Source organism: Alligator mississippiensis, chromosome 10 (genome assembly GCF_030867095.1).
Source record: "Alligator mississippiensis isolate rAllMis1 chromosome 10, rAllMis1, whole genome shotgun sequence".
NCBI lineage: Eukaryota > Metazoa > Chordata > Crocodylia > Alligatoridae > Alligator > Alligator mississippiensis.
In genome coordinates this window covers 19,754,821-19,781,751 of record NC_081833.1, presented here as the reverse complement: position 1 = coordinate 19,781,751, position 26,931 = coordinate 19,754,821, and the positions used below count along the sequence as shown (strand labels likewise).

The following is a 26,931-nucleotide window of genomic DNA, read 5'->3' as shown; positions in this document are numbered from 1 at the left end:
ATTTTATAACAGTTATAATAACCAAAGATCTTAGACAGGATTTTACAAACTTCACAGTATAGGTCAGTCCAATCAGTAGGATTAAAACAAAACAGCAATAGATAACTTGTCTGTCATCAAAATCCACAGCAGAAATCTTGTTGATGTTAAAATGGTTTTCAGAAAAATGTTTATTTTCATCTCAAAACTGGGGAGAAAATTATTCAGTAGACAGCTTATTCCCATTGACCATGTTTGTGGAATTTTCCTCTAATTCCATTTGGGTATGAACTTTTCCCTTTGGAGTATAGATGGGGGTAGTCCAAATACCCACAATTTTTCCCCAGTTCACTGGAAAACAGATCCCCTATAAAGACCCTGTATCTCCCTGGTGCCTCTTCTTCCTCCCCACTGACTTTTTGGCAGAAACAAGGTGTCAGGGGCTCCTTGAACTGTTTTGAAGTTGCCTTCAGGAATAGTAAAGTCAGCAATAATTTCTTCTCATTTTCTTGTGGGATGGTAGAAAGAAAGAGAATGACTAGCCTCATTTCCTTCACTGTCCACAGAGTCCATTTTGTATCAAACATTGATGAAATGTGGGGGGAGGTGTTTTATGGAGCAAACAGGTCTTTTCCCTTCTGTGACCAAGTTCCCTTCAATCTTGAATGCAGAGGGCATAGTCTGGGCTTTAGTACAGACTAATAATTATAACCAGCTTTCTAATCTCCCTCAAAGATTTTTGTAAACTTTGTATTTCTTAAACCATTGCCCATCTGCCCTCATTTTATAGATAGTTTATTGATTTACTTGCTGGGGTAATAGGAGTGAAAAGTAAATATACTGGGTACTAATGCAGACAGTCAGTCGATTTAAATCTGTTCCTGTTTGGTTACCTTGGTCACTATTGCTCTTTGGATTCTTTGAGAGTGGTACATTGATTTTTTTTGTTTATAGTTTCTTTTTGTGAACGGGCTCTAGGAGACGAACAGTGACTCAGCCAAGGTACACATGACAGTTGTCTATATGCTTAGGATGTACTAGAACAGAATAGACAAAATGCAGGAAGGAGCTCATATGGTACAGCTGTTATACAGAAATCAAGATTGTCATTTTGATATTAAAATTATTATTTTAAAATAGTATTAATATCTTAAACCTCTCCCCACTGGCCACAAAGGGGACCAACGTAGAGGTCCCAATCTTTCTCAGGTTACACATACACAAGTAGGCTAATTCAGCTGGGGCCAACCTTCTTGGCAGTTGTGCCACAAATTTTCCCTGCGCCCCCTAACAAGAGCCACTCTAATCCCCTTCCCTTGCTGCTCTGCTTTCTGCTTTCAGCTCTGTCTTCCCTGCCTGATCTGCTGTTCTGCCTTTTACTTCCATCCCCATGTTTCCTGCCTGATTTGCTGTTTTGCTTTCTGCCTATCTGCTGCTGCACTGCCCATCCCCTTCCTGATTTGCTGTATGCCATACGGAGGCAGCCCATTTACTTGTGCCACCCATACCTCAGGTTGGCCACCCATGGGGTAATTGATTAAACTAGTCACAGAACAGAACAAGCAGGATCTAACCTAAGGGCTGTAACATTGATAAAAATTGATTTTCTTTGCTGAATGACCTATCAACAACAAATCCTGCACTCATGTTTTTATTCAGTAGCTTTGCATACACAAGAAAGCCTACAATTGTTTTAAAGTACTTGGATATAGACGAGAATGAAACAGTAATTTTAGATAGAAGATTAAGAAATTCAGCTGTGCAATATTCTCCATGCACAATATAATTTCTTTAATTTTTCCTTGAATTCTCAATCTGTTATTGAGTGTTATTGAGATCTCATCTACCAGTGCATTTCAAGCAAAACCAGGGACGTCATCTTCCCGCTTTACCCTGCCTTAGTGAGGCCGCAGCTGGAGTACTGCATCCATTTTGGACCCCCCACTTCAGGAGGGTCGTGGATAAGCTTGAGAGAATCCAAAGGAAAGCCACTCATATGATCAAAGGCCAAGAGAGCAAGCCTTATGAGGAGAGACTGTGGGGCATGGGACTCTTCAGTCTGGAGAAGAGAAGGCTCAGGGGTGACTTGGTGGCTGCCTATAAGTATATAAGGGGGGGTGCATCGAATCTGGGAAAACAGTTGTTCACCAGGGCTCCCCCAGAGATAACAAGGTCAAACAGCCACAAACTCCTGGAAGGCTGGCTTAGACTGGACATTAGGAAAAACTTCTTTACAGTCCAAGTGTCCAGGCTCTGGAACAGACTCCCCCCAAAGGTGGTGCAAGCACCTACTTTGGATTAATTCAAAAGGCATTTGGATGTTTATCTTGCTGGGATGATTTGACCCCAGCAGACTTCCTGGGGCAGGGAGGCTGGACTTGATGATCTCACGAGGTCCCTTCCAGCCCCTAATGTCTATGAAGTCTACAGAGTTATGACAGCAGATAGAGGGCAAGTCGTACATATATTCTGAGCCCTGTTTCTGCACTAGGATTGTCACACGGACAGTTAGATGAGAGTGTTTTGTTTTTGTTTGGGGGGGTAAGGGGGGGGAGAGTCTCATTGAAACACATAACAAAGACCTTAGCTATATAGAATTAAAATAAATCCCAAAACCAGGGACAGAGGTTGGGAAAGTTTGCATTGTGCACTAACATGCACAGCGATGTTCTTACTATGCAGGAGACTTGTGCTTGATTACTCAATCCCTTTTCTTGTTCCCAGGCTGCTAGGAAGCAAGAGTGTTAATAGATAGAAACAATTTGTTATTAAAGGATTGTTTCCAACAGTTTGCTGATATACTGAGCTTCAGAAGTTGAGCTCAAGTCAGCTGAAATTCTGAAAAATTCCCTGAAGAGTTTCATTACAGTTGCTAAATAGAGATGATATTACTATATTACCAGTTTCCATATCCTTCAGCCCCTTTTTTAAGGCACTAATCCTGCTGTCCTCATTTGTGCACAGGTCTTTGATGTCAGTGGCACTATTTGCTTAATGTAGGATTTAGTGACAAGCAGTGTCTGACCAGTCACATCAATAAGGAATGAAACAGAGGATCCTATAAAAGTAGTTCCCCCACCCCTACAAGCCGGATGCCTGATGGAGTTAGTTACCGTTTAGTCTGACTCCGCCCTTCTAATGTGGTTGGGGGATGAGTGTTACCAGCTGGTTACTATGGTCACAGAGCAGCAGGCGGAGCTGCGTGTGTAGCTGGGAACCTGCCGCATCAGTGCTGCACGGTGAGTCCTTCCTTACGCTTTGCTACTTGATCAGTGCTCTCATTAGAAATATTCTTAATTTAAATGCCAGTAGCAAATGGTTACAATACTAAAGGCCTTTCCTTACAGCTCCCTAGGTTTCATTATGTCCCCAAAGGGTACATTAGAAGCCAGTCTCTAGGTAGCTAGGGAGTCTCCTTCAACTCACCAAACGGGTTTTGTAACATATATGTAATTCATATGATCATCCCACTTCACAATCATGTAATCTACTGACTTCGCTTGGCCTGACCTACTTTTGGATAAGAACTGTATTTAAAGTTGGCAAATGTAGCACCTTCAGCCTTCCTCCTCCCTGCTCCAAACAACTGGATGAAATGCAACATCTTTGTAAGATTTATAATGCACCACGCTTTGCACATAGGGACATTTAAGTTGGTGATGAGCAGGATTTGTAAATGTCTCCGTGAAAAGCAAGTTCCAAAAATCATTTACAAGAGGGAGAAGCTATAAATACTGTCCATAAAATGAATCTCTGGGTTAGGGGCTCCCCTCCCCACCCCAAAGTGAGACTTGGCTGTAGTATAGTCACAGAAAGCTGTTCACTGCTGCTGCAGCAACATGTTGAATTGCTTCCTTTTAGACGTAAGACATTTATTACGAAGTGAAATAAGAGATCTGCCAGCAATCCACTGCCAACAGCTTGCTTTAGTACCAGCCAAACAAAGGAGCTAGATCCATAAGGAGTGTCAGTTTCCTTTTTCGTTCCTATCTGGAGTATGCTGCGATGCTTCCTAATCATTTTCTTCCTTTACAAATTTCATGCCTGACAGGGGCAGAATTGAATTTAGACGATGAAGTCCAGCCTAATGCACTTGGTTCCCCCAGTAAGCAGGGACAGAGTAATTTCCCACTTCCCTAAGGTAAGCAGCTCCTCCCACACATCTCGGTAACTGCATATTGTGGTTAATGCTCATTCCCTATGCAGTAGTTTCCTTGCTTGCATACAGTTGTTTTTACCATTAAAATATAAAACTCTTTAATAATTTTTCAGCATTTCAGAGGGGCAAACATAATTTCCCCTTTCCTTCTGAGGCAGGTTGGGATAATATAGTGGAGGATGGTCCTGCCCTGAGTAGGGGGTCCTGCCCTTCCAACTGTCATTTTCTATGATTCTATGACCTCAAGTCCCTAACCCTGATCCCTTCTTTCAACCTGCACAGAAAGGGTCCCTTGACACACAAGCCTTGTTTCCAATCCCCACTTGATTATTTTAGCCAAACAGAGGTGTAAGTGCCACACTTAGAGAGTTATTACATTGTTTGAGGAAAAGTTAAAAACATGTCTAGGACTTAGGGGGCAAAAAGGGAAAATAGATCCATAGGCTTTTTGGACATCATGTTTGATGCATTTTTTATTATTGTCATTCATTTGTTTGTATTATGATAGTGCTTTGGAGCCCTAGTCATGGACCAGGATTCCATGTGCTAGGAACTGTTCAGATAAAAAGGATAGTCTTACCCCAGAGTTTACAATCTCAGTATAAGGGAAGAGAGAATAGGCAGACATAGACAGATTCTGACAGGCAGGAATATAGTAGGACATGTAATGTGACAATTATGTTTCCTTTTTCTGTTGCTCAAAAGTTCCTTGAAGGCATACATTCCTTTTGGGGTAAAATTTTCTGTTTGATCTTTGCCTAAAGATCTTGTTTTAATCTGAGAAAATTTAAGTCTTTTTTTTTTAATTATGCATGTAGTGGGTAGCACTTTTCAAAAGCCCATTTATTTAAATGTTTACACTTGCATAAATCCTTCATATTAAGAGATGGTGTTAGTACCAGCCCAGAGACTGGTAAAGTATTAAGATGTAAAGATAAAAATTGCCTAACTCACACAGTAGTCAAAATATTATGCAATAACTAAGGCATTGTTGATTTTAAGAAGTAGGAGGGAATGAGAGGGAGAACTGTGGAGGAAAAATCAAAGCTTGTTTTACTAGAAATCAAGAACATATGAGTTCTTTGCCCAAAATGAGATGTAGAAGATAGTGTAGTATAAATGTAGCATGTTGGATAGCATGTCTGCAGCTGTGACTTTTTTTAACATGATGGCTGGAATCAAATATCCTGATTCATTGTTCTTGAGAGGAATGATTAATGCTAAACAAAACATGGATACAGTTAAGACCTGTGGAGGTTGTCTGGGGTTTACATTATTAAGAAGACTAATACATGAAAAAGTGACCAAAGAAGGGTTGGAGAAAGAAATATATACTCTCTGAAGAAGAAGCTACTGGTCACACATATTGGACTGGCTCACTGCCTGTTAATCCAGAGTATCACTTTCTCTTCTGCCTGTGCCTGATGACAGCTTCAAATTCATCACCTTATTATTTGAGTCTTGTTGGGTGGGTTCCTTGCAAGGTAGCTATCACCATACAGTATATTTAAACAACTTCTCTGCTGTCTGCAGTGGTATACACCTGAGGCCTGCCTCCAGTTCAAAGATCATTTTCAAGCACAGGTCAGAAGTGCTTGTCACCAGCGGAACACCGGGACAGTTGGGTGAGTCTGTGTAACAAACTGGACTACTTTTTGAAAAATACTTTACATTCTTAATTATACCTCACTTTTCTCACTGACTTATCTTTATTTCACACTCTTTGCACCCAAGCACGCTTTGGGCCAGTTATGTCTGCACTGGAATTCTCAGCCATATTTAACAGTTGTCATGTATCCAAGTGCCCTCTGGTTTCCACAAATGTGCTGAAGTTGTTTTTTCTGCTGAGGTAGATAGAGTCAGCCAAACCCAGTGATTGTTGAACAAACCATAGTTGTCCTCTGTTAATACAAATGATTAATCATGCTTTCAAAACAGGTATTGAATTCTGTTGATCATGTCCAGATCAGCAAGACAACTAACCTTAATGCTCATTGCAGGGAACAACACAGAGGCTGCCTTGCTGTGCTCCTCCCAGTTGATGTCAGTGCTGATTGAATATAGGAGCCCATAAATTAATAGAAGCCTTTGGGCTAAATTTCAATTTCCTTTAAGTAAATCTAGAGTAATCTTTTAAAGTCAATTGAGTAAACTAAGAATCTGGCTCTAACTTTAAAAAAAGAGCATATATTAGCCAAAGAACAGATGTTTTTATACCATCTCCCTAAAGCTGGAGCATAAATTTAGAGTACAATAATACATTGTACTAAAAATGCACATCTACTTTCTTGTGCTTTTCACAATACTCATTTACCTGTTTTGGGTTTTTGGGGGTTTTTTTAATGTCATCTCTCATGGAGCTTTTACTTGTTCTATCAGTGAAATTATAATGTTGTATTTCACAAATGCAGTCTTACAATTTCATTGCTGAGACTAGACTAGCTGTTAATATTTCATCAATATGTTACATTTCTGCAGCCCAGAATGTTTTGTTCTACTATGAGCTAATAAAATTTACAGACCCAAATAGTAATTTTCTTCTTTTGATTCAGGTTGGTTTTCATACATGTGATTTATTTATTATCATATTTATGGGAACTAATAATCTACAATCAGAATCCAATGGAACCAAGATATAACCAATTGATTTGTTTAATGAAAGGTTTTTTTTTTTCTCGTTTTAAAAATCATTCCTTACTATATATCTTAAATTTATTAAGGTATTTCTGGAACCTCTACAGGGAAGACATTAAACTATCATTCAGAGGTTAGTTCAGCTACACAGCTACATTCACTTGGCCACCTGCAACTCCTTAAAGATATGCTAAATTGCAATTTTAAGAGTACAGACTGAGTTACCTAAAGCCCATCTGCTGTGTTCTGTAGGTGAATCTTGAGCAAAGAGGATTATTCACATGAAGCTTTCCTCAGATTAATACTATTCCAGATAGACAGGAAATGTATTGGCACCAAACACTATGCTTTTTCCAGAGATTAAATCTCACAGTAGATTAGTTCATTATCATCTGCTTGCTCGTCCATGCACATTAGGCCTGATTCTACGCTGTTAACATCAATTAGAGTCTTGCTGTTAATTTTAGTGGCAGCAGGATTAAGTCTGCTTGCATCCATGTGCTCATAAGTGTGTGACTTTTTCTATGCCCTTATACAGGTTTCCCTCACTTTATGCTCTACATGCGTTCCTGGAAAACGGTGCATAACTTGAATTCTCATAAAGGGAACCCACTTTACAGTGTAACAAATAGGGATATGATCCAAAACCTCAACTATACTGACCCCCAGACTCATTTCTACCACTTTTACGAGACAATTTTGGTACTCGCCAACAGCAGGCAGTACACACAAGCACAGGGTGGTGATGAATGTTACCATAACGGGGATGGCAACTACAGAAATGTGTTGCAGACAACAAGCAAGGAGCAGAGATCCACAGGAGACTATATTTTGGTGCACATCACTCCCACAATGCACTGCACAAAGCAGCTGACTGCAGGCTTCCACCACACCGATTGTTATATGCGAGGTAAATTCACTCTTATGCAAATCTTTGGTATAAAAAGGGTCAGCGCATAAGAGTGAATTTGCATATACAGAACCCGCATAAAGTGAGGGAAACCTGTATTCAAATGCTTCTACCTGTTCACGCAGTCAAATATAGAGGAAAAGCTTCCTTAGTTGGAGAGTCCCCAAGAATTTTATAATTTACAGAACAAACGATTTATTTCTGTTCCCTATAACTAGACCTTTTATGTCCTCCTTTTTTCCTTTTGTACTATAATTGCAAGTTAAGACACTGATCTTGCAAAGTATATTTCTTGGGAAGGCTCTTGCAGTTACTTATAAACTGCAAAAGCACAACACGCCTCATATGCACTATCACTTGTAGACTAAAAGCCTAAATCTTCATTTACATGGTCAGAGTATTGAAACTGTATGAATAATAATGAAATATTTGTTACAGGCTGAAAATATCCAAAGTTGTTGTGGTTGGAGACCTATTTGTTGGGAAAACCAGCCTCATTAATAGGTACAGTGTATATTAGAAAATTAAGTTTACTGTTTAAATCATTAGCTCTTTCTACATACATTGGATTCACTCAGTTCTTTTATTATCTTGGTTTGTAGGACTATAATTTCATTTATAGCAAAACAGCTTTCAAAGTGACTACTTTCTTCATTGCCATTGTCTGTCTTATTGTTTTGCTGAATACTTCTGAAATATAATACTATTAAATAGTGCTTTTCTACTTCACCATTATTTAACTTCTTTGTTTATAACATGCCCTGCACAATATTAAAGCAGAATACTAAACTTAAAACAATCCTTCATATTGTTAGGTTTGGGTTTTTTTTTGCAGGTTTTGTAAGGATATTTTTGACCGAGACTACAAGGCAACAATTGGTGTGGATTTTGAAATCGAGAGGTTTGAAATAGCTGGTGTGCCATATAATCTCCAGATGTAAGTTGGAACATGGTAGTATCAGCTGTTGTCTGTTTTACAAAAAGTACAGCATGTACCAAACTTGAATTGTTTCAGTTTTTGCAGAAGCAAGATTTGAAGTTTCAATTCCTAACAATGTAGTACTGTTAAACTTTGTTGTGAAATGACTTCTAGTAAAAATATAAAAGTCTTTTGCAGTGGAGGCCAGTGTTTTAAAGTTGTTGAGACAGTAATAGCACCCATGTGGTTAACTTTCAGCAGTTTCAGCACCTAAGTTCAAGGCCTCTCTATCTTTAGATGTTTAAATGTCTTTAAAAACAGATATCTTGTGCCTAGACACTTTAGTAACTGGTACAGTAGATGTCTGTAGATTGGCAGGTCTCCATTGACTACCGGATTTTGATTTTTGATTATTGACAAAAATCCTCAATGGCTTGATAGGGATCTGTTTTGAAGTGGCATGTGGTATTCCTGGGTGCTGGCAGGGTTCTGCAGCATCAGTGATTGGCAGGGTTATGCCATAAAATAGTCTAGCATTACTAATGGCTGCTGGGATTATTTTGGAGACTGTAACTATTCACGACCTGAAGGACTATGGAAAAGTCTGTGGTATTACAAGTAGCTGGCCAGACTGTGTTTTGAGACTGGAATCTGCAATAGGTTGTTCTACAGATGTATGGATTTCTAGTTCCTGAAGGTCTTCATGGGGCACATCTACACATGTTCTTTACTGTGCATTAGACTAATGTGCAGTAAAGCATTACCATCTACATGTGCTCTGCAATTAGTGTGCAATAGATTAATTTACTCCAGTGTAGGTGAAGGAAGGAGTGGAAAGGGCTAATGGGGCTTAGCTCCCCCAAACACAGGGCAGCAGTAGGGCCACAAGCTGACTGGCAGAGGGCTTACATTGGCTGCAGAAGGAGTGGGGTGGGGCTGGGGTTAAGAGGGGCAGGTGCTGCACAGCTGACAGTGTGTGGGACTGAGCCATGAGCAGTTTGTCCGGGGGTCGTGGCTCCTGCTGCTACGTGCACCCTGGGAGGCACGGGGCGGAGGGGAGGCATGTGCCTCCCAGATCTGTGCAGGGCAAGGCAAGCTGCCACTGTGAGCTGGGGCTGAGGCTGTGCCAGGCTCTTCCAACTTGGGGCGGGGCAGGCACTGGGATCCTGGGGGCTCTGTCCCCTCCGGTCTGGCAGCACAGCAGAGGCTGGCCCCACTGCAGGCCCTGGCTCTGGGTCCTCCTGGGTAGTATGGGGCCAGGGCTGGTGCGAGGAGGCAGCTGGGGCCATTGCGGGCCTGGGGGCAGCAGATTCGTTGGCACAGGGGGTGCCGGTGCCTGGCAACAACCCCAGGCATGGGAAAAGGGGTGACTGCACAGGTGCAGTGGATCCTGGCCCCAATCCTGATCCTGGCAGTGCTCTGCTCCCTCCCAATCCCTGCCCCTTCCCCCACAGACTTTCCTGCCAGGGTGGGCATGTGCACGCATGCATGCACACGCTTGCCCCACCCTCCAAAAAAAAATATTTCTCTCTCCACCTCTGGTTGTAGGATAGTCCCATCAGACACAACTACTATCCTATGCCACAGTACATTACTGTGCTTAAAACCACATGTAGATGGTGATGTAGGCCGTGTCCACATGAGTGTGGACGTTTGGTTCTCCAGGGAAAACTAGTAGCAGGACACCTTGTGCTGCTGCTTGTTGTCCCTATGGAATGCCTGTGCCATACGCCCTCTGGCGCATGGCAGGTTGCCCTGTGTGAGGTAGGGAAGGCTGGGGACAGCACTGAGCTGGCCCCAGCAGCCTGACCTGGCATCCTGGGGGCCTCCTGGGGCTGCAGCAGTGGCTGCAGCTTAGAGGCTGGCCAGCAGCCAGAATGTCACTCCAGATAGCCTGGTTCCACTTTTGAATGGTGCGGACTGCCCCCATGTGCACCACTCCACTTTTTTTTGTGCAGGTTTTTTGACCCCTGGATATCCAGGGGTCAAAAAAAATGCCCCGCACTGCTCCTTTGCAGTGCGGAGAACAACTGAATTTGTGGTATGTGGTACTGCAGATGTGTCTGTAGTGCCACATATCACACAGCTGTGCTCATCTGGACATGGCCATAGGGATTTGTTTACTCCACTTCAAATTGAGCTGAAGTATGTTCAGTCACATTAATTGCATGTGTAGATGAGCCTGCTGTGGGCTGATCTTATGTGGGCAGCACTTGGAACATACATTTTAAGAATGAGAGCTCTAGGAATAAATAGAAATGTTACACAGAAAATTATTATGAAAAAGGCATTTCTGCTTTGAGCATGTATGTCTGAGCTGACCTGTCCAGGAAAAGTTCCCCAATGAGTAAAGGCTACAAGACTAGCAAAAACATGATTAAAATGTCTTCATTAAAAGAATGGTTCTTTATAAGATCTCTGTCAGTAGTTAATGGATAACGTATTCCAGATGGTAACACGTCTCTGGTATCACATTCTTCTCCAGCTTGTACCAGTCTGTTGCTTCATTAGTGTGTTTGCTCAGGTTGTGCTGGGCTTGACTGACCTGAAATTTCTCTCTTACTCCTGCACAGATGGGACACAGCAGGTCAGGAAAAGTTCAAGTGCATTGCATCTGCTTACTACCGAGGAGCAGAGGGTAAGTTCGAAAGCACTTCACAGTCAGGATCAAATTTATTTTTTTTTTCTTACTCACTCACTCACTCTCTTTATGCTTCAGGAGCTCAGTTGGACCAGCAAGATTTCTGATCCTATGTCTGTCTTGCTCATTTTTTTTCTCTTCTGTTTTTGTTGCAGTTATTGTAACAGTGTTTGATCTGGCTGATATCCAGACCTTGGATCACACCAAGTAAGTCCCTGGGATTTTGGCAGTCTGAGGTTTTAGCAGAAGGCCTGGTTTAAAACTGAATTGGGAATTTGGATTGACTGCACAAAATTGGGAAGACAACGAACCAATATCTTAATGAGCCAGGAAAATTAAGAGTGGGTGTAGCCACTTGTTCAAACTATTTAGTGTCTCTCAAGTATTACTCATTTCATAGGTTCTTTGCTAATCAAAATGACATTTTGTGCTTCAGTGCTGCCTGTAGTGATATCTCTGTAAGGAGATTTTCTGAACATACTGAAGACAGAACATAGGCCCTAAAAAGGAAGGGCAGAAATGAGAGAAGTGTATGTCAGCAATGGCTCTGAGCTAGCTTCTGTACTGGTTAAAGTCAGAGTGTACCATGGGCTTATATATCCTGCTTCTGACATGGGTTTTCTGCTACCGTGCAGAGACTCTTCTCCCAGTGAGATAGTTTCAAGCTGCCTTGGGTATATTTATACTGTACTGCAGTCATACCTGTAGTGACATATCCACATCTGCATAGATTAACGTGTCTGTGCAATTTGTATGGATAGAATGTTATTAAATAGTGTCTGCTTGATTGGAAAAATGTTTTGTAGGGGCCTGATTTTCCTTATACTGGTGTAAATTTGAGTAAGTTCATAGAAGTCAATGGAGTGACAAAGCTATAACACTCATCTGAGTTAAGAAACAGGTCCAACCTTTACAATGAGCTCTGTCTTTGTGTGGCTGAGTAGATACTTTCATGTGGTGGTATTTTTCCTTGCTTTCCTTTACCCCCTTTTTTCTTTCTGCTTTGTCCTTCCTCCTCTGCTCCTCATTCTCTTTTCCTGACCTTGCATCTTATGCCTTATCTGTTCCTTATCACTACTGCTTTGGTCCTATCCTTTAGTGCAAGTGATGTGGCACGGGTGCATTCCATTTGCCATCCTTGCTCTAGTCCCTACTGAACTCTAATTCTAATGTGGGCAGGTTTATCTTTCCCTGAATGGGAGGCATGTAACATCTAAAGGGATGCTTCCAAACAGTTTCAAAACAGTCCCTCCTTTAGCAGAAAAGGCATATTTAGTTGATCTAATAAAAGATACCACATTTACCTGAAGAACCTTGTCTGCCTATGGCACATCGCCTCTTCTCTCATTCCATTGTTACCTATTGTTTGTTTCTTTTCACCTTTCCTTCTCCCCCACTGCCATTTATTTCTCTCCCTGTGACTCTCACTTCTATTTCCCCTCTTCCCACTGGCTCATCTCATCTATTCCTCTTCTTTTTGTGTGTTTCAGACAGTGGTTAGAGGATGCATTGAGGGAGAATGAGCCAGGGTCCAGCTTTATCTTTCTGGTTGGAACAAAGAAAGATTTAGTGGTAAGTAGAACAAAGATGGTTCAAAAATGTCCCTCTCTTAACTCCCCTACCCTCCAAGTTTGTTCCCTGAGAAGTTAAATCCAGATATTATGTGGTAGCTGCTTGAAACCCCCCTCAAAAGCAAATTGTACAACAACCATTGGGAAGAGAGGTCACATGAAAAACAGAGTGAACTGTATAGAATGTAAAGGAAACAGCACTTCCTAGAGATCACCAAAGCAGCCCTTTTCTTTTGTTGGAGCTTACCTTTATCAAATGCACCCAAGCACTACACAAGCAAAGAAAAATTTAGACATGAGGAGATGCAATTGCATGGTAGTGTCTCTGTAAGTTGCAATATAGACAACAGTTTATAGGACTCAAGTATTATCCCTGTCCCCTGTTTCTTGAAGGCTTATACAGAGAAGGGAGCAATAGCCTTCCACACCTAAGTTTATCTCCCTTATTAGCAACCAACAGCCACAATAATCCTAAAGACACAAAAGCAAACACCTTTTCCCCACTCTTTAGTTGTATTTCCTTTTACTCACTACCTGTAGCAAGTCTTATCCCTGAAGTCCCTTCACTTATTTATTATCCATCAGTCCCTGTCTGCTTGGAGTAGGCACCCCAGAAGGCTTTGTGCCTGTCACTTTTATAACAGTGAGAAGCACTTAAGGCCTTCTGAGGTATAGCAGGGGTATTGTAGAGTGAAGAAAAAATTAAGCAGGTTTTAGAGCTCTGGGGATACAGATAAGAGACTTGGGCTCCAACAGTGCCTGAAATAAGAAAAAATGATGTATGGAAGATAATGAGACTTTGACTAGGTAGATATCAAGATTATGCTAAGGGTTGTCAAGGTTCAGCATTTTGTAGGAGACTTATTCTCCTCAGCCACTTATTTTCTCCCATAGCTTTTTGTGTATTACCTTTGTTCCCAGGTTTTGAGTTTTGGGTATGGCTGGTGGTGTGGCTTATCCTCAGAAGCTATGTTCATCTCCCATTCCCAGTGTTGCCTTCCTGTTCCCCTACCTACCTGCCTCTTCAGAATTTACTCCCAAATGTGCCATTTTTTTATAGTGGGAAATTCCCTCTCAAACTGCCTAAGATATGTGCATGCTAGGAAGAGATCATTCTAACATGGGCATGATCAGACGACGTGAACTAGAGAGGTATAAAATATAAATGTTGCCACAATGATAAACCATTTCATGGGACATTTGGCCATCATGCATTTTGTAAACCATGCCTCTGCTTGAGGGACCTAAGATAAACTTATTAAGATTATAATGGGTGTCAGAGGATCTTTGTCTGGAGGGAGAACATTGGATTAAAATCAGAAAAGGGTCAACAGTATCATAAACTGGTGGTTGCATTCACTACATATAAATAGCCCTGCCATGCTAGCTGATCATTTGTCCATCATTCATACCCCAGCAGCAGCTAAAGCAGTGAAGAGCTCTTGACACACAGTCAGCTGCTATGAGAAGCTGGTTAGGGGCCTGATCCTGCAGACATTTATACAAAAATTTAACTTTTTAAACATCTGTGTATTCCAACTGAGGGAATACTGTTTGTGTGCTTAAACTTAAGTGAGTTGCAGGATTGCACAATAGTAGTTAGTTTGCATCTGCAGCTGGCAGTAAACAAAGAGGGAAAGGATTTGGAAATGAAAATAAAAGTGCAACATGAAAAACTAAATAAAGAAAAAGAGAAAGGGGAAAAGGCAGGAATAGAGAGAGAAGCCGTGTTGAGGAGTGTAAAAGAGATTAGCAAGAGAGGAAGATAAAAAGTAGAAGAGGGAAAAGGAAGATAAAGTTAAACCATAGTAAATAGCTAGTCGTCTTCTCTGACTCAGCAGCTTGGTTTCTGACACATGTGAGTTCAAAGGTGGGTGGGGGCCTCTGTCATGCCTGACCAAGCTGATTGCCTTCTATGATGAGATGACTGGCTCTGTGGATGTGGGAAGAGCAATGGGCATGAAATACCTTGTCTTTAGCAAGGCTTTTGATATGGTCTCCCCCAATGTTCATGCAAGCTAAGAAAGTACAGGTTGGATTAATGGACTGTAAAGTGGATAGAAAACTGGTTGGATCGACAAGCTCAGAGAGTAGTGATCAATAGCTTGATGTCTAGTTGGCAGTCAGCATCAAGAGAAGCGGCCCAGGTGTTGGTCCTGGGGCCAGTTTTGTTCAATATCTTTATTAATGATCTGGAAGATAGGATGGATTGTACCCTCACTAAGTTCACAGATGACACCAAGCTGGAGGGAGTAGTAGATACGCTGGAGTGTTGGGCTAGAATTCAGAGTGACCTAGACAAATTGGAGAACTGGACCAAAAGAAATCTCATGAGGTTCAACAAGGACAAGTGTAAAGTCCTGCACTTAGAATGGAACAGTCCCATGCACCAGGACAGACTTGGGACCAATTGACTAAGCAGCAGCTCTGCAGAAAAGGATCTGAGGGTTTCAGTGGACAATACAGTGGTCGGCAAGATCAGTCACGGGGGGCACCCCCTCTCCCCCGGTCTGCAGGATCGGCCGTGGAGGGGCAAGTGCCCCTCCTGACTCAGGAGGCACTAGTCACCCATGCCCAAAACTATTTTGCAGGGGGCCCCAAAAAATTGTGGGCCAGCCCTGGCTGTGTTAGTAGGAGCATTGCCAACAGATTGAGGGAAGTGATTCTTCCTCTCCATCTGGGGGGTGAGGCCACATCTGAAGTACTGTGTCCAGTTTTGGGCCATCTACTACAGAAAGGATGTGAACAAACTGGAGAGAGTCCAGCGGAGGGCAACTAAAATGGAGTGGGGGCTAGGGGACATGACTTATGAGGAAAGGCTGAGGGAACTGGGCTTATTTAGTCTGGAGAAGAGCAGAAAGTGAAGTCCCCTCTCAATCTTAAGGGTGGTTCCAAAGAGGATGGAACTAGAATGTTTGCAGTTGTGGCAGATGATAGAACAAGGAGCAATGGTCTCAAGTTGCAGCAAGGGAAGTTTAGGTTGGATATTAGGAAAATCTTTCTCACAAGGAGGGTACAGAAGCACTGGTATAGGCTACCCAGAGAGGTGGTGAAATCTCCATCTTTGGAGGTTTTTTTAAGACCTGCCTAGACAAAACCTTGGCTAGGATGATCTATTTGGGATTGCCCTGCTTTGAGCAGGGGGTTCAGTTAGATCACCTCCTGAGGTCCCTTCTAACCCTAATTTTCTATGTTTCTGTGAAATATAAAGGCAAAAGAAAAAGGAGAGTGAAATCGGGGCCAGAGACTTTAGATGGGGAAGGAAGAACATACAGTTGTTGGTGGCTTCTGCAATTTTTCTGCTGAGAATTACATTGTGAAACAAATCTTAGAAAAAAACAAGCAAAAGCTTCATTTTGTTAGTAGATTAGACTGCTGTACAGTTACATAATTTGTTCACTTCCAGTAGCTAATGTTTGTATGCTGTAGATTATAGGGGAAAAATATTTTAAGATGAATACCAGTGATTTTCCTTATCAAATATCTGTCCAGATACTCTCTTGCAGCAGTTTGGTTTTTAAATGGGGTATCATATTTTGTAAGTTGTAAGGCAAAGCTAAAAAAGGAAAGACAGATCATCATGAAACCATACAGCTAGTGCTATTACTGTCTTACTATGATCCAGACATATTCTAGAACAGGGGTGTTCAATGTTTTTTTAACAAGTGTACCCCTTCTCTCTCAAAGTTGCAGCTTATGTACCTCCTTTATATTTTTTTTCTTGTTTTTAAGGGGGGAGGGGTGCAGATGGAGACCCCCATGGTGAGGGAGGGAGCAGGGCTGGTGCTGGAACTGCACGGCCGGGGTGGGGCAGGGCATGGGATGGAGCCATGGCTTGTCTGGGGGGCGCAGGGAGGGGGAGGCATGTCCTGCTGGTGCAAACACCCTGGGAGGGCATAGGGGCATGTGCCCCCCAATCTGCGTGCAGGGCAGGCTGGAGCTGGGGCAGGGGCTGCAGCTACATAGCCGGGGTGGGGCATGGGACTGAGCCACGCAGGGGGCAGCTCCCACAGCTACACGGTGTGTGTGCCCCTGGATCTACTTGCAGGGCAGGGCTGGGCAGGCTGCTACTGCAGGCTGGGGCCGACACCAGGTTCTTTCTGGTAGGGGCTGAGCTGGGCTGAGCTCAGTGTGGGTGGCAGTGCAGGGAGGGAGGGTTGGGGGCCCAATGGCAAATTCTGGGGTGGCTACAGCCCCATAGGCCCCTCCCAGTGCTACCACTGCCTTCCCTGAGCACAACCCAGCCCAGTCCCCAACCAGGAAGAGCCCAGAGCAACCCCAGCCTGCAACAACAACCTGCCCTGCCCCATGTACAGATCCAGGGGCACATGCCCTCCCGGGGTGTGCACAGCTGCGGGATCAGCCTCTTCTCCCCCTCGCCTGCATCTCCCAAACGAGCTACTCGCAGCTCTGTCCCGCACTCTGCCCCCACTGTGCAGTGCCTACCCCCAGCTCCACTCTGTCCCTCACTGTGGGGGCCTCAATCAAGGCCATGAGTGGCTTGTCCGGGTAGGTGCTGGGGGGTGGGGGTGGCTCCCACAGCTATGTGGACCCCGGGGGGCCATGTGCCCCCAGATCTGCATGCGGGGCAGGGTAGGATGATGCTGCTGGCTCTGGCCAGGACCGGGCTCTTCCTGGTGGGGGATGGGCCATGCTGCACTTGGGGCAGATGGGTGTGGTTCTGGAAGGGGGGGATTGGAGGGGCTACAGTGAATTCTGGGGTGGCTGCAACCCCTCCCAGCACAGCCTGGTCCATCCCCCTGCCAGGAAGAGCCTGGTGCAGCCCCGGCCCCAGTTGGCTGCGGCATCTCGCCTTGCCCTGCACACAGATCGGGGGGCACGTGCCCCCCATGCCCTCCTGGGGCGTAGAGGTGGGAGCCGCCCCCCATGCAGCTCAGTTTAGCATTCTGCCCTCGGTGGGCAGCCCCAGCCCCACTCCCTCCCCCACCGCTGGAGCCTCAATCTTCACCCCCCAGCCCCTTCCCTCACAAACACACTTACCAGCCGGACTTGGCCACTCTCCTGGCTACCTGCATGCTGCGTTGCACCTGCGTGCATGCACGCAGCATTTATTGGACACATTAGGTCTGTATACCCCCTAGGACCTTTTTAAGTACCCCTAGGGGTACACAAACTCCCCAGTTGACAACCACTGCTGTAGAGGGACTCTGCCTGCTTTCTGTTACAGACCGTTATTCTTTGCTGTCTTAGTCAGGTGCTGCATGTGAGCGGACAGAACGAGATGCCATCCGTTTTGCCAGTGAGATGCAGGCTGAATACTGGTCGGTGTCAGCAAAAACAGGTTAGTTGCTTCATGGAAGACTAGTACAGTGCAGCCACAGCCATGTGTTAAATAAAGAGTATGTCAGGTTCTTCTGCTGAGTGCATTTGCAGCAATGCATTTGATCAGGTGTTCACATAGCTATATAGTTGTTTGGGGCTGTGCATTTGTTAATTGTGTGCAGAAATTGCACATAATTAACAATTGCTGCTGCAGAAATTGGGAAAATAAAAAGTTATGCCACACCTTAACTTCCCTCTGAATGTTTAATTGAAACCTGCGTGTTTGCATCTGTGTGTGTGTATGCACACGCACAAGATGGGAATGAGAAATCCTAACTGGGATTATAGGGATGGGAATGCCCAATTGCTTTGGAGGGAAATATTTCTGGGGAGATATGCTGGTTGCTTGCAGACGTTAAAAAACAAAACAAAACAAAAAAACAAACGAACCTTCGCTTTACCGGAAGAAGCAGCATCTTACTTCGACCCAGCTCTGTGACATCTGCGTAGATTGGGTGTTTCAGCAGGGATTTTTGGCACTTTTATCTAACAGCTGATTCAATCAGCTGTTAGATAAAAATACCAAAAAAGCACCACTAAAACACCCAATCTATACAGATGTCAGGTGTGCCAGGTCCAGCTAATGCGATGCCTCTTTTGGGCATGCACTGCACTCAGTATAAGGGTGCACAGAGTTTAAAGTAATTTTTTTTTTTATGTTTGCAAGTAGCAGCATATTACTTTTCTCCCTGGTTTTATACAGTAGTTTGTGTTCTTGTTCTTATGAATTGGATCTGTATGACTGTGCTTGTAAATGAAGTGTTTCTCTCATGTTTCCCAGGAGAAAATGTAAAGGAGTTTTTTTCCCGGGTTGCTGCATTGGCTTTTGAACGATCCATGCTGAAGGAGCTGGAGAAGAGTAATGGTCGCATGGCCCAGATTGGGGCTGGGAACCTGATCAGTATGTTTAGTTTTGCTCTCTCTATTTGCTTTTGTTGCTTACTCAGGGGAGTAGGGAGGTTTCTGGATGGCCAAATTCTATCTCACATATGCTAATCCAAACCTACTCACATCAGCATTTATCTACCTAAATTCTTATATGTGATTTCACATGTATTACTAAGGGCTGAAATATGGCCTTTGATATCTTTGTTACTGGAAGGTCCTTGGTATAAAGGTCCTTTAAAAATAAGCTAGATAAGAAGTTCCCAAAAATGATTTCAAAGTAGTACATCCTGCTTTTGCTGGGGAGGTGGGGTAGGGGGATGTTGGACTAGATGACCCATGACATCCCTTCCAGCTCTCTGATTCTGAGGTGATATGAAGTATGAATAATTCTTTGGTTTCCTCATTCCAGAACTGGAAGGAAACTCACTGGATGCTCCAGAAAGCAACTCTCAAGCAAGCCTGAGCTGCTGCTAGCTGCCAAACATTTCTGCAAACATTATTTCTCCATCTGCATGTGCGTACACAAGTGTGGTGAAGCTGCAGCAGAAAAAGCTCTTGTGCAGTTTTTGGTTCAAGGATTGAAAGTCATTATGTGTTGGCAAAGCAGTGAGGAGAAAATGATCCTAGCATTTCTCTTCAGAGAGATGATTCTTTCTTGCTTTGTGCTTACCTATCCTGACTGGTGACCTCTTTTTACTTGAGATGTTGCCAGTCCAACATGCCCTCCTGCTTCCAGGAAACCCTGTGGTAAAGATTTTGTGTGTTCTTTGCTTTCTTGGTTGTTACTAGAACTTTGAAATCTTGGATGCTGAAATCCTGGTCCCATACTTTTGGGAGCAGAAAACATGTGGCAGTGCTAAGTGAATCCATATGTTTTCTATCTTTTAAACATAAACTCCTTGCACAATATTACTCTGACTTGCACTCAGGCAACTCCACTGGGCCATGAATGTGCTTATAAACATTTTTTCAGTTGCATTTAAGATCTCTTATGGTACCTACCTGCACACTTTACTGCAGAGTAGACTAATTTGCTCTGCAGTAAATGTCACTGTCTACATATGCACTGCAGTTAGGGTGCAGTAGACCAATTTAACTGGTGTAGGATAGTCCCATCAGACACAAGTACTATCCTGTGCCAGAGTAAATAACTACAATTAAGTGAACATGTAGACAGTGATCCAGGTGCAAATTGTACCCAGTCAGCTAAGCCAGGGCAGGCCAGGAGCATCCCTGGCCTACACTGTTCCCCCCAAGCTCAATTTTCTCCTGTCACCAGGCACACGTTCAGATGCTGTGCCTGGATTAGTTTACCCTGGTGCACACTGCACCAGAGTAAATTCAGTCATGTTAACTGCATGTGTAGACGTACCCTTTAAACATTTTTAGTCTACATGTGTACTGTTAATGAAGTAAGGTGGGAGAGAATTTTTGTTTGCTTCACCTGGCTTTCTTTATTACTCTGACAAATCTGGCCCTTTGGATACAACTGCAGGGTAATTGGAGAGAGCTGGGAAATTGGGGGATACATTCTGTAATGAGGAAACACAAATCTGAAGTATATGAAGCTCTAAAAACAACTGGCAATGATTCCTCTTTTTTGACATCATGGTTTTTCTGCCTTTCACAGTTAAGGTGGGCCAAAATTAGAGCCCAAGATCCATGTGTTCTCAAATATTGTGGCAGTCCTGAACCTGGCAGTCTTATCCCATCTCTGTTTAACATTTGGAGGGCTTAATTTTTCTCTGCCTTGAACCTTATAGAGATGTGTCCACTTGTGGAAAATGCCAGATGAGAGTGGTATAATTGTATGCTGTCTGGAACATAGCTAGACAAGGTACAAAGCAGAAGAGAATCAAGCTCTATATAGTCTCTCTGTCAAAGAGAAAGTAGATGCATCTTTCCCCTTTATACATCCTGTGTACACTACAAGATCCTTACTAAGTAGAATGGATGGCATTTATGTCATAACCACTTTTTTGTTCTTATAACCACTTTTTTGTTGTATAGAAGGGACAACGTGTTTTCACATGTTACAGCCCACATAATGAACCTGATCTCTCCTATCTGTGCCAGATAACAGTGAGTTGGTAAGATAAGACTAAGCATAACTAGGCCTATAAGTGTTCTGACTGACCTTGCTGGAGAAAGTGTTTCAGGTCACTTTGCTAGGAACAGGCTGTGCTACTACTGAGCAGAAGCAACAGTGGTAGAGAAGCAATTGTATCATTGATGTATCTTTGTATTTCTTTTTAAAAAATGGTGTCTGTGAGTAAAGACAGGCCTTGCAGCCTGTCTTGAAAGGAGGCGGCAAAATCAGGGGCATGCACTGCCTAAGCCCCAATCTACTTGCCATGTGGGGACTTCACTGTTGAGGGGCTACTAAAGAACAGACCACAGCTCAGTGAGTATATCAGGTTTACAAACATTGTTCTGGTCTCCTCTATTGTTCCAAGAGTAAATGCCCTCCTGCCATTACTAGTTAAGGCTGATTCTTTAGGAACCAGCATAATTATTTAGGGTAGGAAGTTGTATGAATTTCAGTGGTATTGGAAACTAGGGTGAAGCAGCTTTATATCAGATTCTTCTGCTGTGTCAGTAGCACTGATTGGTGCTATAGGGACTCCTTGTTAGTTGTCCTTGATGATTGAATGGCAAGGTGTCATTGTCTAAAACAACTGTTATAAACACATGCTGGGTCAGTATTTGTGAGACTTTTACTAATCCTAATCTTAGTTTCTAAATTTCTTATCAGATTGTTTTCTTGTTGAACTGCAATGCATGTAGCATGGTACAAGGCAAAGAACAAGATACTCCCGGAGTGCAGTTTACACTGGGAGAAGGAATTAATGGAATCTCTTACTCATTTGTAACGCTCAGTACCATGTGTCTAATTGGCAGTATTACACTAAATCTGAGCGAGAGAAAATCATTCACCTACACTAAACTGTAAACATTTCTGTAAATATTCTGATTAAATGAAAGAACCACCCAAAAGAATGAAACCAAGACCATCACTACTCAAAGCTTAAATGCCAGTAACAAAATGTCCACTGTCCTAGGGACAGTGGAATGACTCTGGATTTTCATCAGTGGAAGAGAAGTGTTTTCCATAAGGTCCAATATATTCTTAGTACAACTCTTTCAGAGGGAAAGAAGACAAAAAATTGTAGGGCACTCATTAATTATTAACCCCATCAAACTATCACACAGTTGTTCATATGCATCAGTAACCAGAGTACCAAATATAACAAAATCTAATTGGAGCTGAAGTCCTCCAAAGAAAATGAGGAAGGTAATGGAAAGAAATATCTTTGATCATAAAAAAAATGTTTTTTTAAAAAGAGCCTAATTCTAAATTATCCCTGCTCCTGCAGTTGATCATGGGGAGAAAGGTAGCTTAAAATAGCTGTTGCATTGCCTATATTCTGCTTTTCTCTCAGACTCCTGTTGTTTTAGATATACATCTCCTGGGAACTGTACATGTTCCTCTTTTGACAATGACATTGGCAACTGTGCCAACTGGATTGGCAAAGACAAGTGCACCATTTGGTGAAGGAGATGAATGTGTGTGTATGTGGGGAGAGTTATCTATCCAAGGATTGAACGTTTTGACCTTATGATGTTCTGCGTAGCTGTTCATCTCTCAAAAAAATCTGTTTCATGGGGATGACGAATAGATGCTCCCTTCTACCATGCTTTCTTTTAAGTGGGCAGGAAACTAGCTTCTTTGTGGTTATTAAATTTGATGCATTACTAGATGGGTGAGTGACAGATGGTTCACTGCACTGGGGCATATCATATATATACACACACTAAATATGTTTTGCATTTGTATAGTGCCTTTCATCATACACAAAATGCTTTACAAATATAAACTAATTGTTCCATATAAACATCCTTCTGAGATACTGTAGCCTCATTTTATGAATGGATAAACCAAGGCTCACAGAGGCAATAGGCCTAATTTCCAAACTAGGCCTCTTTTGTAAGCACAGTTTTGTACCTGAAGTGATTTTTGGTCCCAGAATTTTGTTCCTTCAGTTCATTCATGCTTTTTTCTGATAATTCACTATTGACACTAAATTAGGACCCATTTTGTTACAGGAAAAAATGTGATTCTACAAATGGAGTCATGGTTTTAAACTCAAGCTGTTAAGGGAATGTCTATATTGCCTTCTATGTGAGATCAGTACACTGCAGAAAAATAAGCTCACCCACTCACACCTGCTCTGGGCACAACTGGGCCAGCAAATTTATGGATCAGACAGCTTGATGAAGCCTCAAAGAGCCTGAGCATTGTGCCAAAGTATGCACCAAGGCTGTGCCAAGCTGTCTGCTTTGCAAATTTGTAGGCTTGGGTGTTCATGGAATGAGCATGAGTGGGCAGGCCTTGTTTCTTTGTGGTGTGCCCAGTCTCAGTTGGGAGGCAGTGTAGGCATATTGTATGTGACTTGACCACAGTCACATTGTGAGCCAAGGTTGAAGTTTGGGAGAGGATTCGGCAGCCCTGGGTGTATACATAGATATTTTAAAATGCCCTGAGAGTGCAGCTTTTATCCATGTGATAATGTAGCTATGAGAAATTTAAAATGAGGCAGCTTTTCTGGTTCATGGATGTGAAGTACATGGGTCCTTTAAAACTGCAGTGTCTGAAAGAGCGAGATTCTGTTCCTATGGGCTCCTCCCTTTACCCTGCCTGTGTATTGGGAGTCCTGAACCTGGAAAAAAAATTGTATTTTGTTTTCTAGTAGCAGAAATGACACAGTAAGTTACTTAATGTGGCTCCAAATATTGCATGCATAAGAGCAATAGCCTGTTAGGCAATAAATAGCCTTCAGAAAGGGCCGAATTCGTGCCATTCAGTGATGGATGCTGCAAGGCCTGTCTTTAAAACCCCATTGAGATTTCCTCAGTACGGAGCCTGCTATTAATAATTGATTCTGTAAAAATGAAACTCAGATCATGTTACTATTGATTAATTGGTTAGACAGGGAAGCACAAGGAAAGGCTTCCAAGTTTGGCTGAAAGGTAAACACTGCTGTTCGTTTGTAATTTCTTAGACAGATGTTCATGTCTGTGGCCTAGATTTTACTTGTGCATGTTTAATTCTAACAGAAAGGCATTTTAGTTGCTTTGAAGAAGCCTTTTAAATAGTGAAAGAAATGACAGGGAGGGGAGACAAGTATATCAGCACTGAGTGCAGGCTGATTGTCACAGCAAGCCTATATACAACTCTGAAACCAGCTGGTGGATCCCTCACTGTATTCATGGCAACAGTTTCACTGTTACCTTCCTTGGGGAATGGGCTGTAGGGGTTATGGGGAATTGTGGTGTTTGGGAGCAATTCAAGGACACAGCTAAGAAAAAAAATGTAGTAATGTCTCCCAAAACAAAATACTAGTGCTATGCTTTGTTTTGTCTTAATAAATTGAAGCTAATAGTTGGTTGGTTCTTATTCAAACAACGAGCATGGGCTGCAAAGAGCTGGCAGTAGTCCAAGACCATTTATTAAAAAAACCCAAAACCTCACACCAAGTTAAATCTTTTTGACTCCTTGTTTTAGGCCATGCGATATTAGAAAAGGCAAATTTTAGTTTTTACCAACAATCCTGCCATTTGAGTGAATATTTGAATACTAGCCAAGTGCCTGTCAAGAATGACTGGGAGGGGGGTGGGGATAGAGACCTGTGTCCCTTCCCCCTCTCCTTGGGCTGGGGCTGGGGTCTGGGCTGCTCCCTGTCTCAGGCTAGGGCTGGGGCCAGAGCCCATGCTGCAGGCGCAGCGGGGCGCAGCAACCAGTAACCCCCCCCTCCCCTTCCTGCTTCCCTCCCTGCCAGCTGTTGTTGAGGGGGATGGGGGTGCCAGCCCCTGGCTCCAAGAACCAGACCCCAGCACTCTGGTCCCTGTTGCCCCCCCTCCCCTCCAACCCCTCAGTCCCCACTGTCATGGCAGCGCTCCGCTGTCTGTCCCTGTCTGTGTAGGGCAGTCTGACTGCCAAGACAGCCAATCAGAGTGTGAATAAAGTGTTACAGACAGACTTAGGCTTTTATAATATTAGAATTGTTTTTGGTTTGCTTCTATAGGTCATGTGACTCTACTGTCTCTCTCCTATTGGCTCCCATAACTTGATAATTAAATCCAGCTTTTCCTCAAGGTGCATAGCTCCCAATTTAAAATCACATTTTTAGTAGTTGTGGAGTTAGGACTTTATTGGCTTTTCTGCATACAGATGTTCCTGCTGTCTCTGGATCTTTTTAATCATCCGCATTTCCCTTTTTCCTCTTCTTTGCCTCATGTCTTCTCAGATTTCACCTTTATTCCTCTTTATCTGTACACAAAGAAGCGAGTTCTTTATGCTCCTGCCAAAACCCTGGATTCCTTCGGTTCCTTGCCACATGAAACTCCAAGGAGGAGAACTATCAGGAGAGAGGATAGAAGCACTGCCTCACTCAGTCTGACTGGGTTGCTTTTGTGACAGTCCCAGTTCATAGAAGCCTGTGAGCTGGAAAACAAATCTAGGCGCAGCTTCATATCCCTGGAGTGATTACCACCAAAATGGCTTTTTCCTTTATGTTGTTTTATTTTCTATATTTTTCCTGTAGGCCAGGAGGTGAAGAAATGAATTTAAATTTTAGAGCAAGTGCTACATGGATTATTTCATCACACAGTGAAGATGCTAAGTAACGTGTCTGTTCTATGCTGTAGTAGGTTGTGCCTTTACACTGTTATTTTCTTGAGAGAACTTACTATGTACAGTTTTTCTGTTGTAAAGATCTGTGTACCCCTTCCAACATTCATTAGTAATAACTGATATGCATCTCTTGGAATATGTTGCTTTACTCATCATTCTGTCTGTCCAACTCCTCCCACAACAGACACAGGAAAGACAAGAAAGTTGAGAGCAATAACATTCCTGAGCAGAACAGAAATTACAATGAGTTAGATGAGTAAAGGGCAGAAGCTAGTTTAGTTGTTTTGCTCATTCCAAGAAAGTAGTGGGCTGTAATTGGAATTCATTCTGGTGGTTCATCAAGTCCAGTTTAGGGTCTCTCTTCTTGATGAGTGACAAGCAGAGTATATTCCAGCAGGGTGAATAAACCCATTTTTGTTCTGCTCTGTCTTAGGCTTTATTCCATAGTCAAAGCTTGTTCCAAGGAGCACTATATACACCACTGGTAAGAGTACATAGCAGTTCTCCTGTGTCCTGATCCTCAGAGAAGGAGTTATTACAAGAGCACAGCAAAACAGCTCTGGTTTTGTAGCTGAAATAGTAGCAGTTCATGCATTTAGCTCTAAAGGATCTCAGATCAATTCCTTGTATGTTGGCCAAGAAGTGTTTGTTAAACAAGAAATCTTCCGTCTTTGACTACCAAGCCAGGATAGTCTCAATTTAAGGTTCTATGCTCTTAAAAAGCATTGCATCAATCTCAAAGTGAAAACCTAAACTAGATCCTCCCCACCCCCACTCCCTTGGTCCCACAACGGAAAAAAAAGTACTCCCAAACTCCCACTGATGTCATGGTGTTAGGAGCAAGCCTCTGTCTATAAAGAGTTTGGTGACTATATCACCACAGCTTAAGGTTAAAGAAAAGTAATTTATTTTTGACCACAAGAGGGAGGCCCAGGGTCAGCTAAGTGCCTTGCTTTAAGGAAACTAACATTGTAGCTCTGTCTATAGGCCACTAGGAGGGTGTAATGGATATACTGTACTTCTATTTTTTAGTCACTGGATCAAAAACTGTTCTTGAGAGGTTACTATAATGTGCACTCAAATCACTAATATTCCTGCCTTGCAAAGTTCAGTGCATCTTTTAGAATGATAGTGTGCTGGCAAAATAAAATACTTATGTTGACTGCACAGATACAGCAGCCACTTCTGTGCCC

At 42.8% G+C, this 26,931-nt stretch overlaps 1 protein-coding gene across 2 annotated transcripts; it reads left to right on the top strand.

Annotated features, from left to right (window-relative positions):
• The first annotated feature begins 2,972 nt into the window (after positions 1 to 2,972).
• On the top strand, positions 2,973 to 26,920 carry RAB36 (RAB36, member RAS oncogene family). 2 transcript variants are annotated; one of them, XM_019493680.2, is made up of 12 exons: positions 2,973 to 3,218; positions 4,031 to 4,120; positions 5,672 to 5,763; positions 8,121 to 8,186; positions 8,518 to 8,619; positions 11,175 to 11,239; positions 11,398 to 11,449; positions 12,733 to 12,814; positions 18,025 to 18,115; positions 18,938 to 19,057; positions 19,454 to 19,558; positions 25,353 to 26,920. In XM_019493680.2, the coding sequence occupies exons 2-11, from the start codon at positions 4,052 to 4,054 to the stop codon at positions 19,516 to 19,518; spliced, it is 804 nt and encodes a 267-aa protein (XP_019349225.1). In that variant the 5' UTR covers positions 2,973 to 3,218; positions 4,031 to 4,051; the 3' UTR covers positions 19,519 to 19,558; positions 25,353 to 26,920. The 2 variants fall into 2 exon arrangements, with proteins under 2 accessions (XP_019349225.1, XP_014449161.1); XM_014593675.3 differs by lacking the exons at positions 8,121 to 8,186; positions 25,353 to 26,920 and having other exon boundaries at positions 2,988 to 3,218; positions 19,454 to 24,487.
• The last annotated feature ends 11 nt before the right edge of the window (positions 26,921 to 26,931 follow it).

Coding starts and splice junctions, on each gene's coding strand:
- RAB36 (XM_019493680.2), top strand. CDS start 4,052: ATGAAGTCCAGCCTAATGCACTTGGTTCCCCCAGTAAGCAGGGACAGA. Junction 5,764..8,120: donor CGGAACACCGGGACAGTTGG/GTGAGTCTGTGT, acceptor TATTTGTTACAG/GCTGAAAATATCCAAAGTTG. Junction 8,187..8,517: donor AAAACCAGCCTCATTAATAG/GTACAGTGTATA, acceptor TTTTTTTTGCAG/GTTTTGTAAGGATATTTTTG.